Source organism: Atta colombica, unplaced genomic scaffold, assembly GCF_001594045.1.
Source record: "Atta colombica isolate Treedump-2 unplaced genomic scaffold, Acol1.0 scaffold9, whole genome shotgun sequence".
In the NCBI taxonomy this organism is placed as follows: Eukaryota; Metazoa; Arthropoda; class Insecta; order Hymenoptera; family Formicidae; genus Atta; species Atta colombica.
In genome coordinates, this window is record NW_017259583.1 from 5,486,153 (window position 1) to 5,506,166 (window position 20,014).

A 20,014-nucleotide genomic window follows, 5' to 3' on the forward strand; every position below is an offset into this window, starting at 1 on the left:
AATGACACATTTAAAAATTTATGAAGTTAAGTTAATTCACTTAAATTAGTTTCATTTTTGATATTTTATAGTTAATATTTTAACTCATTTATAATAAAAAATCGAAAATCAATTATTAAGTTGTGTCGAATATCGTTCCCTTTTTTACATTTGAAGTAAGTATCTTCGATAATTATTTAAATAAAGAAAATAAGTAAAAAATAATTTAAATGAATAAATTAAATTTAATTAAAATTTAATTAAAATTTAAATGATGATCGGCTAAATCTCGAACGACAAGGCTTCCTTTTTTCTTCCCGAGAACGGCAAGGATCACGTTAATTGTTTTCATTTCGGAATTTCGCGCGACGCTCTCACATGCTCGAAAAGAATTCCTCGTCGCCTCGGATAATCGCGTCTTCCGAGTATCGTGTAGCATCCATTCGCCCGAATCGACAATGAGTCACATGATTCAACGAAGCTCACTCCGTGAATTATTCACCGGAGCAACTTTTAACGCGGCTATAAATTCGTGTACGGCGTGAAATAAAGAGGATCGTGACACGGCCGTAGCGCCGATACACACCAGGTCTTCAAGGTCAGAATATTTTTCTGCGCCGATGAACCACAGTCATTTCCTTGCCTGTTGTATTTGCGCGTTCACCTCGAATCGTTCATCACCCCTTTCCTCCCCCTCCCCTCTCCCATGTTTTCTATTTCCGATCGTGACCGTGATCGTGGCTATTATAATATTTATAATACTGAAGGAAGCGATTAATGTGTATGTATGTACACAATTAATGCGTACATATTTTGTTTACTGAGAAATTGAACGTCTGAGGTTCGATTTCTAAATTCTTGTATTCTTCTATCATTCTTCGATATCGAGAAATCGTTCGGCATTTTTTTCCTATTTCTAAAATCTTATCTCTTTTCTTTAAAGATAAATAGGAAGGTTTTGATGAAGTGAATTATACACGTTATATTATACAATTGCATAAATTTTCATGTATTTCGCATATAATGGGTGCTTTCCATTTAGTGACACAAGTCGACAATATTGTTCTGTCTTTGCTACTCATGGAATACAAAAAAAGATAGAACCTAGTGAGAAATAACAATAGAATCGACATTAAATCGATTATCAAATTCGAAATTATCAAATTGACGTTGATTCGACATCAATTCTATTGTCATTTCTCACTGAGTTGTGTTGATTTGTCAGTTGAGTTGTGTGTCACTAAATGGTGAAAATTTTTCTCAGAATTTCTATATAATGTTATAACTTTCTCACATTTTTTAATAGAAATTGTAACATTTCTTTGAAAATCTCCATCTTTTCTCAGAAATTTTTCACATATACATATGTTAATTATAAAATCTAAAAAATTTAAAAATATTTTTTTTTTAATTACGGGGTGAAAAATTTCAGAATATTTCAAAATTCTTGTATGAAAAATTCTGAGAGAAAATGTAAATTGTCCGAATATTTCTGAAAAATGTTTCAATTCGTATAAAAATTATGAGAAAAATTTTGCACTTTAAATGGAAGGTACTCAATATAAATTCGAATTGTATAATATGTATATAAAATAATAAATATATAATGTCTCGATTGATAAATTGTCATGTTATATTTTTAACGGAATATATGTTGATGTTTTATCGATCAAAGTGCACGTGTTAGATATAATGTGCCTTCCAGCAAGTGACACAAGTGTCACGATATGACACAATGGATTATTACATCCTTTTTGTTCGCCAATGTTAAACAAAGATGACATAATCATTATGTCGCATTGTGTCGCTTATTGGAAGATACATACATTCACGTACAACCTCTTAGAGTGCGTATAATTGGTGCAAAGCAGCGCAACTGAATTTTCTATTGAAATTTAAATTCTCAGAATTTAGTTTTTAAAATTCGAACTTGTGGCTTATTAATTTTTTTCAAATGATTCTTAATGTAAGAAAACAAAAAAATAATGAATTAAATAAAAGAATAATAATAATAATGAAGTAATTACATCTGTCTTATCATAATGTAAAAAATCAGGAGCTTTATTCTTGAAAAGAAAGAATATATACGATCATTAACTATATCGTTAGCCAATAGCAAAGCAAGAACAATCCTGGAAAAAAGCGCGGTTCTCATTAGCTATCTCTAGTTAACAATCACGACAATGATCGATAAGATGTCAGAGAATTCCAATACAAATTTGATAGTTCAGAGAGTGATTTATTGCTCACTCACGGATATTATTACATCACGAGATGACTAATCTTTTGGATAGCGAGAAATCTAAATTAATTCACGTTGTCTCTTGTTATTAATATTATATTTATAATATTTAATAATTTGAAAAATTTGTATTTCAATTCTTGCCCTTTATTTCTTTCTTTCGCGAAATTCGATATTTATATTTCGCGCGCCGCAATCGCAATGACAAAATCGAGAATAATCGAGAATTTATCGATAGAAAATCGAATGTCAGTCTACGACGTGAAGACGCGCAGTACACGCAATGGCGGATACCATGGTTGATGTCGTTGCTTACCGCATATTTTGGTGATATTCCACAATTATGGATTAAGATCGGCTCGCCGGTTTTAATTCCAAAGCTTGCTTCCGGTTTCGGACCAAGTACAACTTCATGACGTAGCGAAAGTACGCCGGAAAGTCTCGCCGCAAGTGACGAATGCTCGGAAGATGAAGAAGTAGGTTAGACTGCGAAACTTCTGGTTGAGTAATTATTATCTCTCGTTGGCACCAAGCGAGTCCAAATGCTGGACTGTTCTTTGAAGGACTCAAAGCTGCGACGCATTGCATATCTCTTTTTCTACATCTTCTTTTCTACATTGTATGCTTCGTCCTTAACAAGTTGATCAACCGAAAATGTCGAGCGAGAACAGAGTTGGTCGGGGAGTTCCACCTCGCTGGCTCGATTGTCCACGCAAAGCGATGAGGCTGATCCAAGGCAAGTTTCTAGCTTTTAAGACGCCTCTATCTTCGGCCTATGACAGCCAGGTGCCTGAGGGTTGTCGATTCACTGTAGATATGTTCTTCGAAAATCTGAAAAGTCAGAAATTGAAGATGGGCTTGTGGATAGATTTGACTAATACATCAAGGTTTTATGATAAAGATACCATAGAGGATTACAATTGTAGCTATGTGAAATTGCAATGTCGTGGTCATGGCGAGACTCCGTCCGAGGAGCAGACTCGAGCCTTTGTACAACTCTGTAGTAGTTTCATTGCTCACAATCCATTGGAGATTATTGGCGTGCACTGCACACATGGTTTCAACAGGACTGGCTTTCTTATAATCAGTTACTTAGTAGAGGTAGATAATACCAGTGTTGATGCTGGCTTAGCAGAGTTTGCCACTGCAAGACCTCCTGGAATTTACAAAGCCGATTATATAAAGGAGCTGTATAAACGATATGATGATGAGGCAGATGCTCCACCTCCACCTGCGAGACCGGCATGGTGTCTGGAATATGATGATTCCAATATTCCGGATACAGATGAAGGACCAAGCACGGAGAATGAAGATTGTCAGGATGAGAAAGGCAAGAGGAAGAGACGTGAAATTTTTAATAAAAATCCAATTTTTATGGCTGGTGTACCTGGTGTTACTCCTATCTTGGAAAAAAAGAAGCTATTTGGAATCCAGAGGCGAGTCCAAGACATCTGCGGATGGAAGGATTCAGGATTTCCTGGTTCTCAGCCTGTATCCATGGATTGTGACAATATAATGCTGTTACATACAAAGCCATATAGAGTATCTTGGAAAGCTGATGGCACAAGGTCAGTTAGAAATTTATTTGTACACATTAAGTGTTTCTTGATATTGCTTCCACATATAAACATATACAGATTATATTTAAAAGCTTTGTCAACTGTTTTTTGTTTAGATACATGATGTTAGTACAAGGTGATGGAGAGATATTTTTTATAGATAGGGAAAACAGCGTTTTCGAAGTAACTGGACTAACATTTCCTCATGTACGAGAAAACCGAAATTTGAGAGATACTCTGATGGACGGTGTAAGTTACAGCTATGTACTGAAAGCTATTTTAAGAACTGTAAAAATGAATGATTAGAATTGTATTTATAAAATCATAATTTTACAGGAAATGGTAATCGACAAAGATAGGGGCAAAAATATTCCTAGATATTTAGTTTACGATGTTATCATGTACGATGGACAGGATGTTAGTAAATTACCGTTCCATCCTGATCGTTACTCCATTATCGAAAATAAAATAATCGCTGGTAGACTAAGAGCTATGAAGGAGGGACGATTAATAAAGGAACGGGAACCATTCTCCGTGCGATTGAAATATTTCTGGGATGTAACACAGAGCAAAAATTTGTTGGGCGAGAAATTCGCTAAACAGCTTTCTCACGAACCAGATGGCTTAATATTTCAACCTGCCAAGGAAAAGTATTGCTCGGGAGTGTGCATCGAGGTCTTAAAATGGAAACCATTGTCGTTAAACTCCGTAGATTTTAAATTGAAAATCGTCACGGAATCGGGCATGGGAATTCTGCCGCGAAAGATTGGTCATCTTTTTGTAGGAGGACTGAATACGCCATACGGCACGATAAAGATTACCAAGCATATGAGAGATTTGGACAACGCGATTGTCGAGTGCAAATTCGAAAATGGTCAATGGGTCTTCATGCGTCAACGAATAGACAAGTCGTTTCCTAATTCCATTAAAACTGCCGAGTCTGTATGCAAAAGCATCAACAAACCCGTTACGAAGGAACGGCTTTTAGATTATATCGAGAAATACAGATTTGCACGAGATGATTCAGAACTTATGCCACCACCAAACAAAAAACCTAATTTATCTTAGATGGGTTATTATCATTAATTGTAAATGTATCAAGATTTTTATATCTCTGCAATGTCGAAGAATGAAGACTTAAAATGATCTATATTTATTTAATTAGAATGTGGGGAGTTTATCATAGAGATTTAAATTAATTTTAGCAACTTTCAATCAATTTGATTTTTAGGATTGTTAAATAGGTTGAAGATAACGAAGTGCATGATATGGTTTTTTGCTAGAGAATAGAGAAGAAAACGAAATGCATGTAAGATCAAATATTTACGATAATTCCTAATTAATTTTGTGATAAATATAATACCGTTCTTGATCAGGATTATCTTTTCATCAGATTATTTCAATTTGTTTCAACACACATTTGTATCACACATATTTTGAATTAAGACTATTCATTGTTGAATAAAAAGGTTTTGTAATAATATTCACGATTTATTAATTATTTATCCCGTATCACTTAATTAATATTCCTAATTAATAAAAGATTTGTAAAAGATCAATTATATTTCTTTGATTTTTGTCAATTTGTTCAAGATTAATATTACTATTAATTATTAATATCTACTATTTTATATATTTTATTCTATATATAATAACATTATTTTCCAGAATAAAGAATATAACTGAGAAAAAAAAATAATTTCTCATAAAAAAATAAGAATAAAATCAAATTTGTTTATGAACTTTATTTCTTTGAGAAAATCGAAAAATATCGACCATTCGGTACTAAAGATAACGTAATTAAGAATTCTTTTATGTAGCTCAAATTCATCCTATTTATTTCCATATTTTGCATTATTGCAGATCGTACTGTGTTGTTGTGGTACACGAAAGACTTCACATCAAAAGATCGCAAATCTCTGCGTATTAACATAGAATTTGATCACGCAACTTTGATACGCTGGTCCCCGGATGGAAAAGCATTTATTATTCACAAGGCCGTGGCTAATGCCATCGAAGTATACAAGATCGCGAAGAAATCAGATGGTCACTTGGCCTCTGCGACTAAGGCTCTGGAGTTTCCACAGGTATTACGATCTTTATGTTATTTGTCCAAGATATTTCTTTATTTTGCCATTTTTCTTAGAGAGATCATTTCAAAATGCTATAATAATAGAATATTATTGTTAAAATAAAGCTCTGTAATAATAATTAAAAAGTTAGAAAAAAGTCTGGAGAATCAACGCAATTATTCGTATGAATTATTTTGTTTATTTACAATAATTAATATATACATTAGAATAATCGTGTTGTAAAGTTTCATAGATTCTTATAGACTTTCTAACTTTTAATTAATATAATTAATGCATATATTTTATTTATGCTCGATCTCTTAAGATTGTTCACATAGTCATATTTATGAAATTTATTATTTTGTGGAATTCGTTTATGCTTTATATCAATTTTTTTTATTATTATAGCATCATACTGAAGATGTCGTTGGAATGGATATCGCGTGCACTGGAAAGTACATCATCACGTGCAGTAAAATGAACGATCTTATTATTTGGGACTTGAAAGGACAGACGTTGGCAACGGTGGAGATGCATTTAGGATCTACTTATCGTGCACGCATATCACCTTGCGGCCGATTCGTTGCTGCCTCGGGTAAAAAAAGCATTTTGCCGTAATTAAATATAATTAGTTCCAGCTACTATAAAATGAGATAATGTCTTAAAGACGTCTTGTGATTTTGGATACATTGCTATCTAGACATTTTTTTAAATTTTAGATCAAAGTTACATCATTTTATAGCATGAGAAAAATATACAAATATTTTAATAAGATCAATCCATTCATAAGGTTTTACACCGGACGTGAACGTATGGGAGGTGGTCTTCAGTAAATCTGGCGAGTTCAAGACAGTGGCTAAAGCATTTGACCTCGCCGGACACTCATCTGGGGTTCACGACTTCGGTTTCAGCGCCGACACCAGTCACATGGCTACTGTGTCCAAGGATGGGACATATCGTTTCTACAATACAAAAAGTAACGTAATAAATCTCTGATAAATGACAGATTTAAGCGTGAAATGTATGAAATTCTTACACACTTGTTTTTTTCTAGTCGAATTCGAAAAAGGAGAAGATCCACATGTTTTGATGACTGGCACCTGGAACACTACTGCACCAGCAAGCCTTGCCTTATCTCCAAACGCAGAGGTCCTCGTGATCGCCCATAGATCATCTATATCTTTCTACTCTACTATTACTGGTGTTCTGGACACTATCATAGAAGATATTTTCCTTGGTAAAATTATAATTCAATTGTTGCCTTCATAGAAATCTAATTTAATATTGGAAGGAACTACTTATTTATTCTGTATTAAAAACACTGTTTTAAATTTCTATGAGGTTTTAGCAATGTGGATTTGAAAGAACTTGACGAATTTTTCAATATCTTTTACAGGACCCATAACATGCTTGGTATTTGATGCTATGGGAGAATATCTGTTAGCTGCAGGCGATAAGCACATCAAAATTTTCCGTAATGTCACAGGATATCGAACCGCAATAGAATCTGCTAAACGTAAACTGGAGCAGAGGCAGACGCAGGCAACAAAAGAACGTTTGGAAAAAATGATTCGCGATAACAAGGAATTGCTTGAGAAGATGGGCGAGAAATGTTCAGAATGACATTAATTCTCCTTCCTATCGTTTTACGAGATTGAAGATATAAATAAAGTTATTATCTCGGGGTCTAATGCTTTCTAAATCATGTAAATACATGAATTTACCTATATTAATACATGAATATTAATACATGAATTTACCTATTTTCTGCAAATAAAGATAATTTTCGTATGCATCAATCTCTAAAGTTTCATTCTTGAATGTCATCTACAGTTCATCGCGCATGCATGTATCTACAGTTAAAATTTAAAGATTAAATGTTATTGTCATTGAGACTAATGTGTAGATGACGTTGGGAATAACTGTTCTTTTAACTTTATCCTACTCTCACTCTATCTTCTTAGATCATAAAATGTTTTTGAAAAGTTCAAAAAAACTTCAAACTCCATGTACAAAACATATAATAAACATATAATAAAATTACAACAAATATGATAAAATTGTATGCATTCCAAAAAGATTCTGTACGTAAATTTTAATACATTTCATCAGATATTACGAAAAAACTATGATAAATTAAAAAACTCAGATTTTTTTCTATATTTACTTTAAATTTCATTGTATATTGAATTCAACGGAAAAGTAATATTCGAGTTAAATATACGCAACTATATTAAATCTCAATAGACCGAATAAATGTAAAATAAAATTAGTTTGTATTCGAGAGTGAATCAATAGAGAGTGTATCATAAATTACACACGTCACTGTTTAAACAATTTTTATTGTTATCATTGTTCTTGACTACTATGTGCCCAAGGAGATAATTACAATTTTCTTTTTAAGAAGATTTGTATAATGTTAACATACACAGATTCAGAATTGTTCGCGCATTTTATTTTATAATCTCGTATAACGCTACCTTTTACTCCCTTTTTTTGATAAGAATGTGGCTTTCTATTAACAAACTACAAAAAATTTCTATATAATAGATAAACTATGTACAAAATAGTATCCTTGGCATCGTGAGTTGTAAACTGCAAAATTGGGAGTGGAACGCGCGATCACGCATGATCGCTTACGCTCGAGAACACGTTTTTGTGTAGTACATAATTTTTGAATAAATGTGTTTGACACTCTGCTGGACGTATAATGAATAATTTAAAGTATATTATATATATGAATTTATATATGAATTTATCGTATTTAAATTAGCTTATGAAAAGAAATGCTCATCGATTTGAATTGTTTCGAAACACATTTTCTCATCTAGAAAAGAAATTATTTTTATTGCTACACAGTAATAAACGATTCATTACTCTAGAAATTATAAAAAAATTATTTTTTTTATTACTTTTGAACAATTCTGATAATTTTTCACATATAAACGCATTCGAAAAGAACTTTTTTTTAAATACTTTGTGCTGTGCTAATTATATTATGAACATCGATTAGCAACGCACGAGATAGAGAGAATTCCGCAAAATTTAATAAAAACGCAATAATACAGACATTTCTGAAATCAAATATTGATGTAACTTTATCATTTTGTAATATTACATTTATTGCATTAAATGTTTATTGCGTTAAATGTTAGAGCAATTAAAATTATCAATCTGTCTTCATTAAGAAACATATATTGTTTAAGAAATAATGAATGATACATACAAAATAATGAACAAAAATGTATTTTAATATTATAATATTATATTAATTATAACTTAAGTTTAAAAGACACAAAAAGATTCCAAACATATTCTTATAAATAAGTTTTATTTTAGAAGTGATTTCATGTTGTGTAAAATGAACAAGTAGTGAAATAATGATAGAAACGCAATCTTTTTCATGTTTGTGTACTATTATTTCCAGTAAAAATCTTTTTATCTGAGTTAAATAACCGTGACATAATATACTTTTGAATCTATAATATCGGTGTATCAATATCTGGCACTTAATGGCAGATCAATGGTACTTTATAAGCCCTTTTAAAAATTTATTCATTATGAATAATGCAAAAAATTGCGTAAGATATTTTAATGACCTATGAATTGTTATGATTGAAGTGCTTCTCTTTTTTTACTGAAGATGCCACAATATATTATCACTCGAGTGAAAAAAGTTACAAAATCGAGTCTCGATCACTTATTGGTGTTGGATAAACCACTTGATATTTGCATCTGTTTTATTTTTCTTTTTTTTATCACTAACAGCATACGTGCATGCACACGTATGTGTGAAATAAAATTAACTTTTTTTTATTCGTGTTGGTGCGTATGTTGTCTATATTATGATAAATAGCTAATGTAATTATTTCTTTTCCTTATCTGCCTCGACAATTTCTCTCTTGACAGAAGTTTTATTGTCAGATTTTTTATCTTTGTCTACATCGATGGGTTCCTTTTTCACTTGGATTTTGTTATCTCCCCACCTGGTATCAGTTTTAAATTTACTTTCCATCTCAGAGCCGTTTATCTCTCCGCTAACTTTTTCATCTTGAATTTCTACTACCTCTACTTTTCTCTCACTCTGTAACGCTTTAGTCGCTACATGATACATATTCTTTATCGCAGTCAAGTAAGTATGGCAATCCGTCTGTAAGAAATGTAAAATGCTTTATATTTAATTACATTTACAAATTAAACAAGTAACAGAAAAAGTTTACTCACAGAGGTTTTCTTGAGCTTTTCATCTGAGCTCCGTAATTTATCTTTGTACATTTTCAAGTCTTCGGAAAGACCCTTAATACTATTAGTTTGTTTTATCGATTTCTCGTTGACTACAGTCAGTTCGTGCTGCAATTCCATCATACGATCCTCGGTATCTAAACGTGCTTTCTCTGATCTTTTCAACTGACTAACAAGTTTTTCTACATCTAATAAAGAGCCTTTGTACATAACGATACCTTCCGGAATCGTTTCTTCGTTAGCTTTTTCTAAGATACAATCTTCTCTTCGCGCTCTTTTTGAGGGCGGTCCGCTACCCACAAATACAGGTAATAATTTTTTATTTCCTACAAACATATAGCAATAATTAAATATACTTAATCATATGTTGTATGTTTTATTAAGAAAATATAAGAAGAAATGGTTTACCGAGAGCAAGCGAACGCAATATATCTTCCTCGTTCTCTCCTTTAGCCGATTCACCTTTGTCACTTTCTTTATCGTCTTTCTTCTCGTCTTTTAAGTCATCCTCCTTTGATTTATCTGTTAATTTTCGATAATGCAGAGAATCTCTTGTAACGACTTTTTGTACTAATTTCCGTACTTGAGCTCTTGACAAATTTAATCCGAGAGTATAAATAAGTTCTTCAATATCTTTATCAAATATATATCCACAATGCGTCTGATCAAAATATACAAAAGAAAGTAAAAGATAAGGATCATGTGTATATAATTTTGTTTTCCTTTTTTTTCCATCTTTATCCCTGTCCCTCCTACCGTCTTTTACAGAATCATCATCCTGTATAAGTAACAACGTTTATATTAACACAATTACTTAACTATATCATTTGTTGCATAATAAACGCTACTCACTTACAAAATAATATTGTATTTTTTGTTAATAAAAGAAAATAATTTAATATGAAATATGGAGTATAAAATGTAAAAAATGAAGTCTCTTTCTCTTACATCTGATTCATCATCTTCATCTTCTTCTTCATCGTCATTTTTCTCCTTTTCTTTGTCTTTGTCGTCTATTTTACATTTTATATCTTTATCATCCTTTTTATCCTTGGCTTCTTCTCTTTTCTTATCATCTCGTTTTTCATCCTTCTTACTAGATTTCTTCTCATCTTCCTTCCTTTTATCGTCTTTCTTATCATCTCTCTTATCATCTTTCTTATCTTTCTTCTTATCTTCATCCTTTTCCTTAGTTTTTTCAGGGAGACTGGATAATGAACGGTATATGCGAAAACCAAAATCCCGCATTAACATTTCGTTGAACAGTTCCGCAAACAGAGATACTTCAAAAGAATGTTCCTACATATTTAAAAGATTTATGTACAAATTGTCTTTTTTTGAAATAAATGAAAATAATTTCCAAAATAAATTACCTTGGTATCTTCTGGTCTGTAATCCAATAACACACTCAAAGACATAACTGTACAGTCAAATTTTCCACTCTTGGCCATTCTAGAGGGATGAACAATAATGTGCGATGAATCGGGTAAGGTATATCTCTTTTCAAGTACAGTACGTTCACGTTCATAAAGTTTTCTCTTATCTTCATCATGCTAAAAATAATGCAAATAAATAGATATTAAAGACCTGAATATATATATATATATATATATTTTTAAGAAATAATTTTATATTCAATATTTGTATGTTTAATAATAATAAAACTGCTTAAGTGTATATTAGTAGTGTTTGCTTACATCTTTATTATCTCTGAATTTTTTATCTTCTTCTTCCTTTGATATTGGGACGTCTTCTTCGTTTTCATCCGCCTCGTCTTGCCGACCTTCTTCTTTGGCTTGCTCGGACTTTACAGCCTTTAAAAGTCTAGCTAACAATTGTGACTTTAAGCCTTTTGAGCTTAAATTACGAGCTGCCAGTTCTTGACGTAATTCGTTCACCTGTAATTGATTAAAAAACATTGGATTTGAATTTGAGAAATAGAAAAATTTTGATTCCATATTTAAATACTAACATTCATCGATTTGGGATCTAGCTCAGAATAGTGCGTGGGATCCTTTTTCTCAGGCATCGAATCGTCCTGGAAGAAGAAAGCACACATTAGTCAAAGAGAAGTAAAAAGCCCAGAGAAAAAAACTACAAAACAGAAGCAGCCCCTATAACGAAACGAAACCACTCCCTCTTCATTCTTTCTCATCATTCTCTATTTTTTTCAACACTCTCTCACATTGTAACGATATACACATATCTTCATTCACGATGACCGTCAAGTATGACTCAATAACTGCTAGAATCTCATAGTGTCCTGGCTCTGGTGTCTGTGTGATCGGTAGGTTATGGATAATATCAATAATGTTGTAGTATAAAACGATGATTAAATGAAAATTTTTGAATGATTTTTCAATGTTGGTGAAGGTTTCAGGAAAGGGAATGGCTCAGCTGCGCTCTTCTCCGAGCTAGGCTTGCTTGCTTCTCTTGTTAATGCAATGTGACTGCCATTGGCTAAGGAAGCGATACATTACCCGTCGATCCTTGCTTGCGACATTTAAAAGCGTTTGCATTAAGAGCATTAAGAGCTCTTGTTAATTTACACATATAACAATAAAACAGTAATTTTAATATTAATTATGTATATACAAACTTTGTCTTATTAAAAGTTGTATATATACATAATGCTTTAGTTTTGCAATATCGTAAATGACTTGTTCCATAAAATAAGAAATTGTTCCATAAAATAATCTCATCTTATGAAAGAAGTCAAATCCATGTATTTCATTGAAAAAGAACAGAGTTTAACCATCCACTATTAATCCAAGTAAACTTACATTTTGAAATAATTTTACTGTTGTTTATCGATGAAATATACCCCGTACGTTAACCCAATAAACCTAAATTATGATTTTTTTTTTAACCGATGAGTATGATCTGTTACGAAAAAAATAAGACGAGTTACAATATCCGAGATTAACTTACTGATAGGATCGATGGACAAGTATAGCCTATTGAAAATCCAGTTTAGTAATAGGGAAAAACGGTGGCACGAATATATATATAAATATATAATAATGTAATAAAAAGTTATAAAAGTAATATGGGATGATGTTGGCAGTGCCTTTTGATCAGCGGCGGCAGCCTCATCAGTTTCATTGGCAGCGTCCAAATCGTCGGGATTAGAGGCAGCACGTAGCAACTTTCGCTCCAGTTGTTTCTTATAGTTGAGTTGCAGCCCGTCCCATTCCAATCTGGTAGGTACACAGCTCCAAACATCTGGGAGAAATAGTATGACGGTTTCAACGCGAGAGGGTACCACTCGCCCGGACTTGTGGGTCGTTTCTGCGCGTCTGTAGTAGAGTTCCAGGAAGCGGTACCTGTGCCGCAAGGAAAAACAATACCCAAACGTCAACTCAGATTAATGCCGCTTAGCGTTGCCTTATATGCTAAGTGTTCGCTCGCTTGTTCGTAAAGCCCACGCACTGCATACAAAGCCACGTACAGCGCACAACGTAGAGACCATTTGAGAGAGAAAGCACAACTCAGTGGGTCACAATCATATAATAATAGAACAATAGTGATGATTTGTCTGCCGCGACTGCTCGTGTATCGTCGTCGACGGGGGGAGGGTGTGCTCGAAACCGGGATCCAGTGCAGCAATCTCCATCAGTCGCTCATGTTTAGAATAATAAATACGTACCTCCACTGCAGAGAGATCGAGCTACAATCTTTATCAAGTCAGAGAACTGATATTAAAAGTTACTGTCTGTCGAGATCGTGGATAGTACACCTGTCAGATATATAGCTTAATGTCATATAGTGTTCTTGACTTTTTTTTTAATAACTCGTTTTTATGTCATGAGAGAAATGTAGCTCTAGAAATGTAGTCCTAGATAATTAGAAAAAAAGAATGGAATTTTTTATAAATGAAGAATAATTCCGTAATTGTGACCTTTGATTTGTAAAGTAGTATCGACGGAAATACAGAATATGCAATATTAACGGGCAGAAAAATTTGGTGATATCACATTGCTTTTTGAACGAATCGGGGCTTTAAAAAAAAGCAGTCTATGGAAGTGCTTCAGAGATGTACAACGAAAAGTATTTTTACGTGATAAGACGTACCACTGAGTGCAACTGGACAAATCTATGCCGGTAAGTGCTTTACAGGTCCTCACAGCCGTCCTAATTAACACAGACGGATCCTTTTCAGGATTAGGACCGTCTAACGAAGGACTCCATGGTCCACCTATGGCCATTGTCTCGTTTTTGCCTCGTAAGCCTACTAAGAAATTTATAAGGCGTGTAGGGTGAACGTAATCACGATCGGGATCTCTGTCTTCAGAAACACCACAACATCTTTTGTATATCTCTTCCATGGCGGGCATGGATATGAGCATGACCTAAAAATAATCGAGAAATATTCAATACATAAAATTATTTTGATATGCGAATATGTGTCTGTATTCCAGTTTCTCGTGCTACATATATCTCGCGTTTCTACAAAATCTTGCTTGTATTTTATCATATAATGATAACCGTGACACAACTTCTTGACAGACCTTCGCAGAAAACAGATAATCAGCATCCGATGGTTCCAGTACTGCTGTATTTTCATTACACGGATCGACATCTTTATGCATAACATGGAAGGAGCACGGTTTATTAAGAGTAAATGGCATATGCGGTGGAAAGGCATCGACCCATCTGAAGTTAGTGGAAAAGAAGTCGCTAGGAATGTACATATTTTGATAGCGTCTTCTTATTTCAAGAACATCTGCTTCAGGCCTGTATAAGGAGCAATAGGAGTATAATAAGGAACAATAAAACTCCGCCAATGGTATGCATGTTCATAAAATAGATAAATTGCACTTACAAATCAAGTGCAATTTTCGGTATTTGCACCATGTAACGCGGCACGACTCGCGTACGCCGGCGTGGTCTTGGCGATTTGCTTCTCCTAGTCCTCGATGGGCTTCGATCCTCCTTCTTCTCGCGTTCTCTTATTCTCTCTTCGCGACGTCTTTTTCTTTCTATTTCCTCGTCGTCATTTCTCCGTTCACGAGGAGATCTTTCTCGTACTCTACTAACTTTGTTACGGTTGCTGGTAGAATTGGAATTTGTTGTACTTGATGTAAACCTACTACAATACAATTTTTTTACATTGATAAAATATTCGGAATATTTATTGAAACTTGGATTTAAACATTGAGTACTTAAATACTGTTTTAAATATTTCCAAATTTTTAATATTATAAATAGTTATCAACTTTGAAACATTTGATAACAGCTTCAGTAGAAAAAACAGTTGTATTATAAAATCTTTTAATATTATTGATTCTTATACTTAGTTCTCCAATGGATTTTAATATATAACCAATCACATTAAAGTATCTTATAATAGTTGCAAAGTTGCTTTTTTCTATTAAACATATTAATATTAAAGATATTAGTGTTAAAGATTGATTCAAATATTTGATATTTAAAATCAAACACTACTTTATATCGCAGAAATGAATAACATAATAATATAAGCTAATAATATATGTTATAGATAATATAATAATATAGTTAATTATTCAACAATTATGTACATATTTTTCCACCTGTTATTAGGATTTTCTGTGGGAGGAGGTACAGCATTGTAAGTGCCTGATGTCCTATTTGGCTGTTGCTGTTGCTGCTGTTGCTGACGGTTTGGCTGATTAGTTTGCTGAGTGTTTGCACTGTTGCTATTATTACCCATAGGCAGCACTTGTATTCTAGTGGCATTCCATTTAAACGGCATTGAAGGATTGTACGACGCTTCTACAAGCACACGATCTCCTACAATTGGATTAGATCCCTTTACGCACGCACTGAAATAGAGAGAGAAAAAGAGACTCAGTAGAATATGCAAAGTAAAAGCATATAAAATATAATAAATTAAAATATAATAAATTAAAAAAAAAGTTTCAAAAAAGAGCAAATACTAATTGTGTTGTAATGTAATAATCTTTTTATTAATGAATTAATTTCACTAACGAATAATATTTTCGATGTTTAGTTGATCTTCATCAGTTCAATATAAATAATGCTCTTTTCAATTCTTATATGTAATAAATTAAAATCAAAATTTTGTTACACGACTAGTGAGAAACAACAATAAATTAATAATTGTAATAAGAGATCATAAAACTCTCTCTCTTTTAACATCTTATAATATACATCGATAAGTAAAAATTGAACAATACGTCGATTATTAAAATGAAGATAACTAATTCATCATTCAGAGTCGAAATCTTGTTAAATTCATAATAAAGAAGTGTAGGGAATTGAAAATAAATATTCGAAATATTAATTATTAAATAAGAGTTTGTATAAAACATAGTAAAACAGTAACATATAGTAATATAACATAATAACATAGTAACATAGTAATCTATAAATTATAAGTGAAAGTAGTATATTACTAATGATCACACAAGAATTTAATATTTTAAACAATTTACTGAAAAATTAATTGCCAAAAAATTATTTGAGTTTCCAAAAGTTTAACAGTCTTATATCAGGCGCTGCCTATATATTTGCCAAAAATACACAAAGAAAATGTTCCCTCAGAATCATTATTTCATCCATTGTTTATATATGTTTATACATTTGCCAAATTTTTACAGAAAATCATATCTAAAAATATTTCTGCAGCAAAAACTTTCATTTTTAAATTTGCTTTGCAAAAGAGGAGCCGATATATATTTCTTAAGTGTGCAATATATAATATTACATAATATTACATAATATTACATAATAAATATATTGTTGAATGCGAAATTATAAAAAAATTAAATAACGAAAAATTTGATTGTTATGTTATTTTTAATTTTGACATCCACTAGACTACTGTGTGTGCCGGTGATTTTCATTGTGTTTCAGGCTTAAGAAAATTGTATTTCTTTTTAAGTTCTAGTTTACTTACCTAGTTTGAAAAAATACATCTTCATCTACAAAGCCAAAGTTATCATGTACTTTAGTAACAGTACCCGTGAAAACCCTCTGTTTTGTCGATGATGAAGGTACGTTCTGTTGCACCTGTTGTGGAACACCAGCTACAGAGGGTTGAAAAGCATTTGTGTTTAACGCCCGTGGCGTTGGATATGAAACTGTAGCGACTTGAGGATATAATTGTCCTGCTATACCCGATGGTAAATTCGAGCCGAGAGTTGCCATTGATGCCATAGTGATGTTGGGCTACACAAAATTATTTAAATAATTAATCTAATACTGAATACATAAACATGTTAATCCATATCTTACTTGCTGCAATCCTAGACTCTGTTGGTAAACTTGTTGGGTTTGCTGTTGATACTGCACCATAGGCTGTCCTCCGATACTGCCCATGGCTTGGCCCAACATTTGTTGTTGGATGTTTTGTATACCTTGTCCTTTTAAGAAAAAATATCAAAAATAATTATATAATTTAAATTTTTTATCACAGTTTACATGTCACAATTTAAATTCATATATTTTCAAATCTTTTACATATCTATGTATTCTCTACATTATAAATATGCAAAGGGAAAGATATCATTCCAGAAAATTGTTTTATTTTAGTAACAATATATTTTTATATAATATAGAGCATTTCAGCAATATATTATTAGTAATATTGCAAATGTGTAGTAATAGATTCGTTCACGTTGTTTTGCACTTTTTGCATACAGAATTTTTGCTTTCTCTTTCTTCCATGCGGAAATATATGTTTGTCTTGTTTTAAGTAAATAAATTTTTGAGAATTTCAAGCAATGCAAATCTAATGTTGCTGCAAATTTATGTGACGTACAAGTTGCTCCGGATATCATTAATTTTACTCAAAAATAAGTTTTTTTATTCCTGCAGTAGAACTTTCCTTCTAATTTTGATCAAATATTAAATAAATATACCTATAGATTACTTTAAGTTCTAAAAGTATAAACTAGCTTAAGTATAGAAAACAGATCTAAAGTTTTTCATGAGAAGTAATCAACAGCAAAAAGAAAGGATAATAGAAAGAGAAAAAGACAACTAAACGCTAACTAACAATAACATCAACAATTATCATTCAGTAATGTAACTATTACATACAACATGTGTCACATTACATTTATTTTTTATTTTTATTATCGAGCATGAAATTCTAACGCGATGTTATGTTATTGTTAGTTGGTGTTTACTGTGAACTATTCCTCTGGGGCATTGTTTCACTGGCAGCGAGCAGTTTGGAGGTCATCGAGTGGTCGAAGGCAACTCTCGTGCTCCAGAATGGAACATAACGCAACCGACAGCGCGAATCGGACTTGCGTAATAAGATCGTGACACTCACACGGTCGAATGTATGTTCGGCCATGAAGCAGAGCCAATAATAAAGGATTTTGGCAGCTTTCCGTCACGTTGCACACGGAACGACGACGAGAGTGATACGACGAAGACCTCGTTCGTATTCGTCTCGCAGTAGGGAAAACACGCGTCAAAAAATCGCTCACCTGCATTGCGGACCCAAGGTGGGTTCTTGCCGCCGCCAAACGGCGACAGATTACTCATTCTGCGTATTGGCGGGCCGACCTTGTCGGACCGGCTGTGCGAATATGTGCGAAACACGACAGATCTGGCAAGCACTCTCGCTCAGCGTCTTTCATTCGGGCGCCATATTTCCGGAATGTATTACCCTATTACATTATTACTGCGCATGCGTGAATCGTTCTGGCGGCGTCCCACGGTCGCGGAGCGGCCGACCGGAAGTTGTCGCGCTCCAATCGCCACTCTCATAATTGCCGGTCTCTTCGAAACATGCTAATTTGTGCGTATCAATTTTTAAATTGTTTGGAAATCCAAATAAGGGCCTTTAAGAAGAAATATAAGAAAAAGACGACATTAGAAGAATTCTCATTTGGGAGGCTAAAAGATTATATGAATTTTTTAAAAAGAATAAGGTTAGTATATTATATTAATATAAAATTTTCATAAGACTTTTTATTTACATAGAAAAAAAAGACTTATGCAAGATTTATTAAAAATGTCATTTTGACATAATTCCATTCGTTCTGGTAGCCTGAAATAAAAAAATTATTAAATTGTAACAATTATTACTGGGATCATGCATTTAATTTACGAGTATTCTATTTTATTATATAAAAAAAAACGATTTTAATTTTAATCCATTTTGTTCTGATTGGTCGAAATTTAATCTTTAATTTGTAGTCCTTATCTCCTAATGTGTAGTGTGATACAGACTTCAGGTATCCTCATGATAGTCGAAAATTTTGGAATCACGTGTAAAAGTAATGTAATGGAGATCGATCAATCGAAATCATTTAAATTTAGCGCGTTTGTATAATTTTTCATGGAATCTCGGGGATATGAAAAGTAGAAGAATTACTCAATTGAGAGCTGAGTAGTGTTGCGACGCGTTTTAACACAAGTGTAATTGAATCATATCTTAATGTAATCGTTAATCGTGCAATATAAATGCAATGTTTACTCGTTGGTAATCCGCTCTAAATTTACATTTCGTGACAATTGAAATTGAATGCCAACAAAGCAATACGGCTGCGTTTTTTCGAATATAAAGTAAAAGCCTAAATATTATGTCTTTTTTTTAAAGGCTTGTAATTTATTTAATTTTCTTGACTCTTATTTTTAGATATGTTAACCCTTCGTTAACATATATCTTTTTTCGATTATTTTTTTGACGCACTGAGTGATTCACACTCAAAGCAATGTTTAAACAACTGACATTCTCATTTAAAAAATCCAATCAATATGAAAAAAATTATGGGTCTGTCAATTTCAAGGTCTGTAGAATACATTCAAATTTCTGATTGAAATTCATTATAGTTTTTGTGAAAAAAATTCTTGAGTTTAATAGAGAAAAAACGAATCAAATTTTTGAAAAATTGTAACTTTTAAAAAATTCAATATTAAAAAAGTTAAATATTAATAAGTTAAAAATTTACAGA

The 20,014-nt window shown here is 32.6% G+C and overlaps 2 protein-coding genes across 3 annotated transcripts; one reads left to right on the plus strand and one right to left on the minus strand.

Annotated features, from left to right (window-relative positions):
- The first annotated feature begins 2,487 nt into the window (after positions 1–2,487).
- Positions 2,488–7,532, plus strand: LOC108693431 (mRNA-capping enzyme). Its single transcript, XM_018202373.1, is given in 8 exon segments — positions 2,488–3,789; positions 3,897–4,029; positions 4,117–4,852; positions 5,644–5,867; positions 6,261–6,447; positions 6,643–6,828; positions 6,907–7,089; positions 7,249–7,532. Coding segments are annotated over 8 exon segments (2,790 nt in total). The 5' UTR covers positions 2,488–2,875; the 3' UTR covers positions 7,476–7,532.
- A 1,680-nt stretch (positions 7,533–9,212) lies between these two features.
- Positions 9,213–18,710, minus strand: LOC108693486 (cell division cycle and apoptosis regulator protein 1-like). 2 transcript variants are annotated; one of them, XM_018202471.1, is made up of 15 exons: positions 18,542–18,710; positions 17,337–17,464; positions 16,999–17,270; positions 15,650–15,901; positions 14,920–15,183; positions 14,606–14,831; positions 14,169–14,446; positions 13,165–13,420; positions 12,067–12,132; positions 11,792–11,992; positions 11,468–11,647; positions 11,043–11,393; positions 10,503–10,872; positions 10,077–10,420; positions 9,213–10,002 (listed from the first exon to the last, which is right to left on the minus strand). In XM_018202471.1, the coding sequence occupies exons 1-15, from the start codon at positions 18,597–18,599 to the stop codon at positions 9,718–9,720; spliced, it is 3,531 nt and encodes a 1,176-aa protein (XP_018057960.1). In that variant the 5' UTR covers positions 18,600–18,710; the 3' UTR covers positions 9,213–9,717. The 2 variants fall into 2 exon arrangements, with proteins under 2 accessions (XP_018057960.1, XP_018057958.1); XM_018202469.1 differs by having other exon boundaries at positions 14,920–15,186.
- Between the last annotated feature and the right edge of the window lie 1,304 nt (positions 18,711–20,014).

Excerpts from the sequence above, each read along its gene's own strand:
- LOC108693486 (XM_018202469.1), bottom strand. The coding sequence starts at position 18,599 with ATGAGTAATCTGTCGCCGTTTGGCGGCGGCAAGAACCCACCTTGGGTC. Across the intron at positions 15,187-15,649 it reads ACAGAAAATCCTAATAACAG|TAGGTTTACATCAAGTACAA; the intron begins GTGGAAAAATAT and ends ATTGTATTGTAG. Across the intron at positions 12,133-13,164 it reads CTGCCGCCGCTGATCAAAAG|GACGATTCGATGCCTGAGAA; the intron begins GCACTGCCAACA and ends TTCTTCTTCCAG.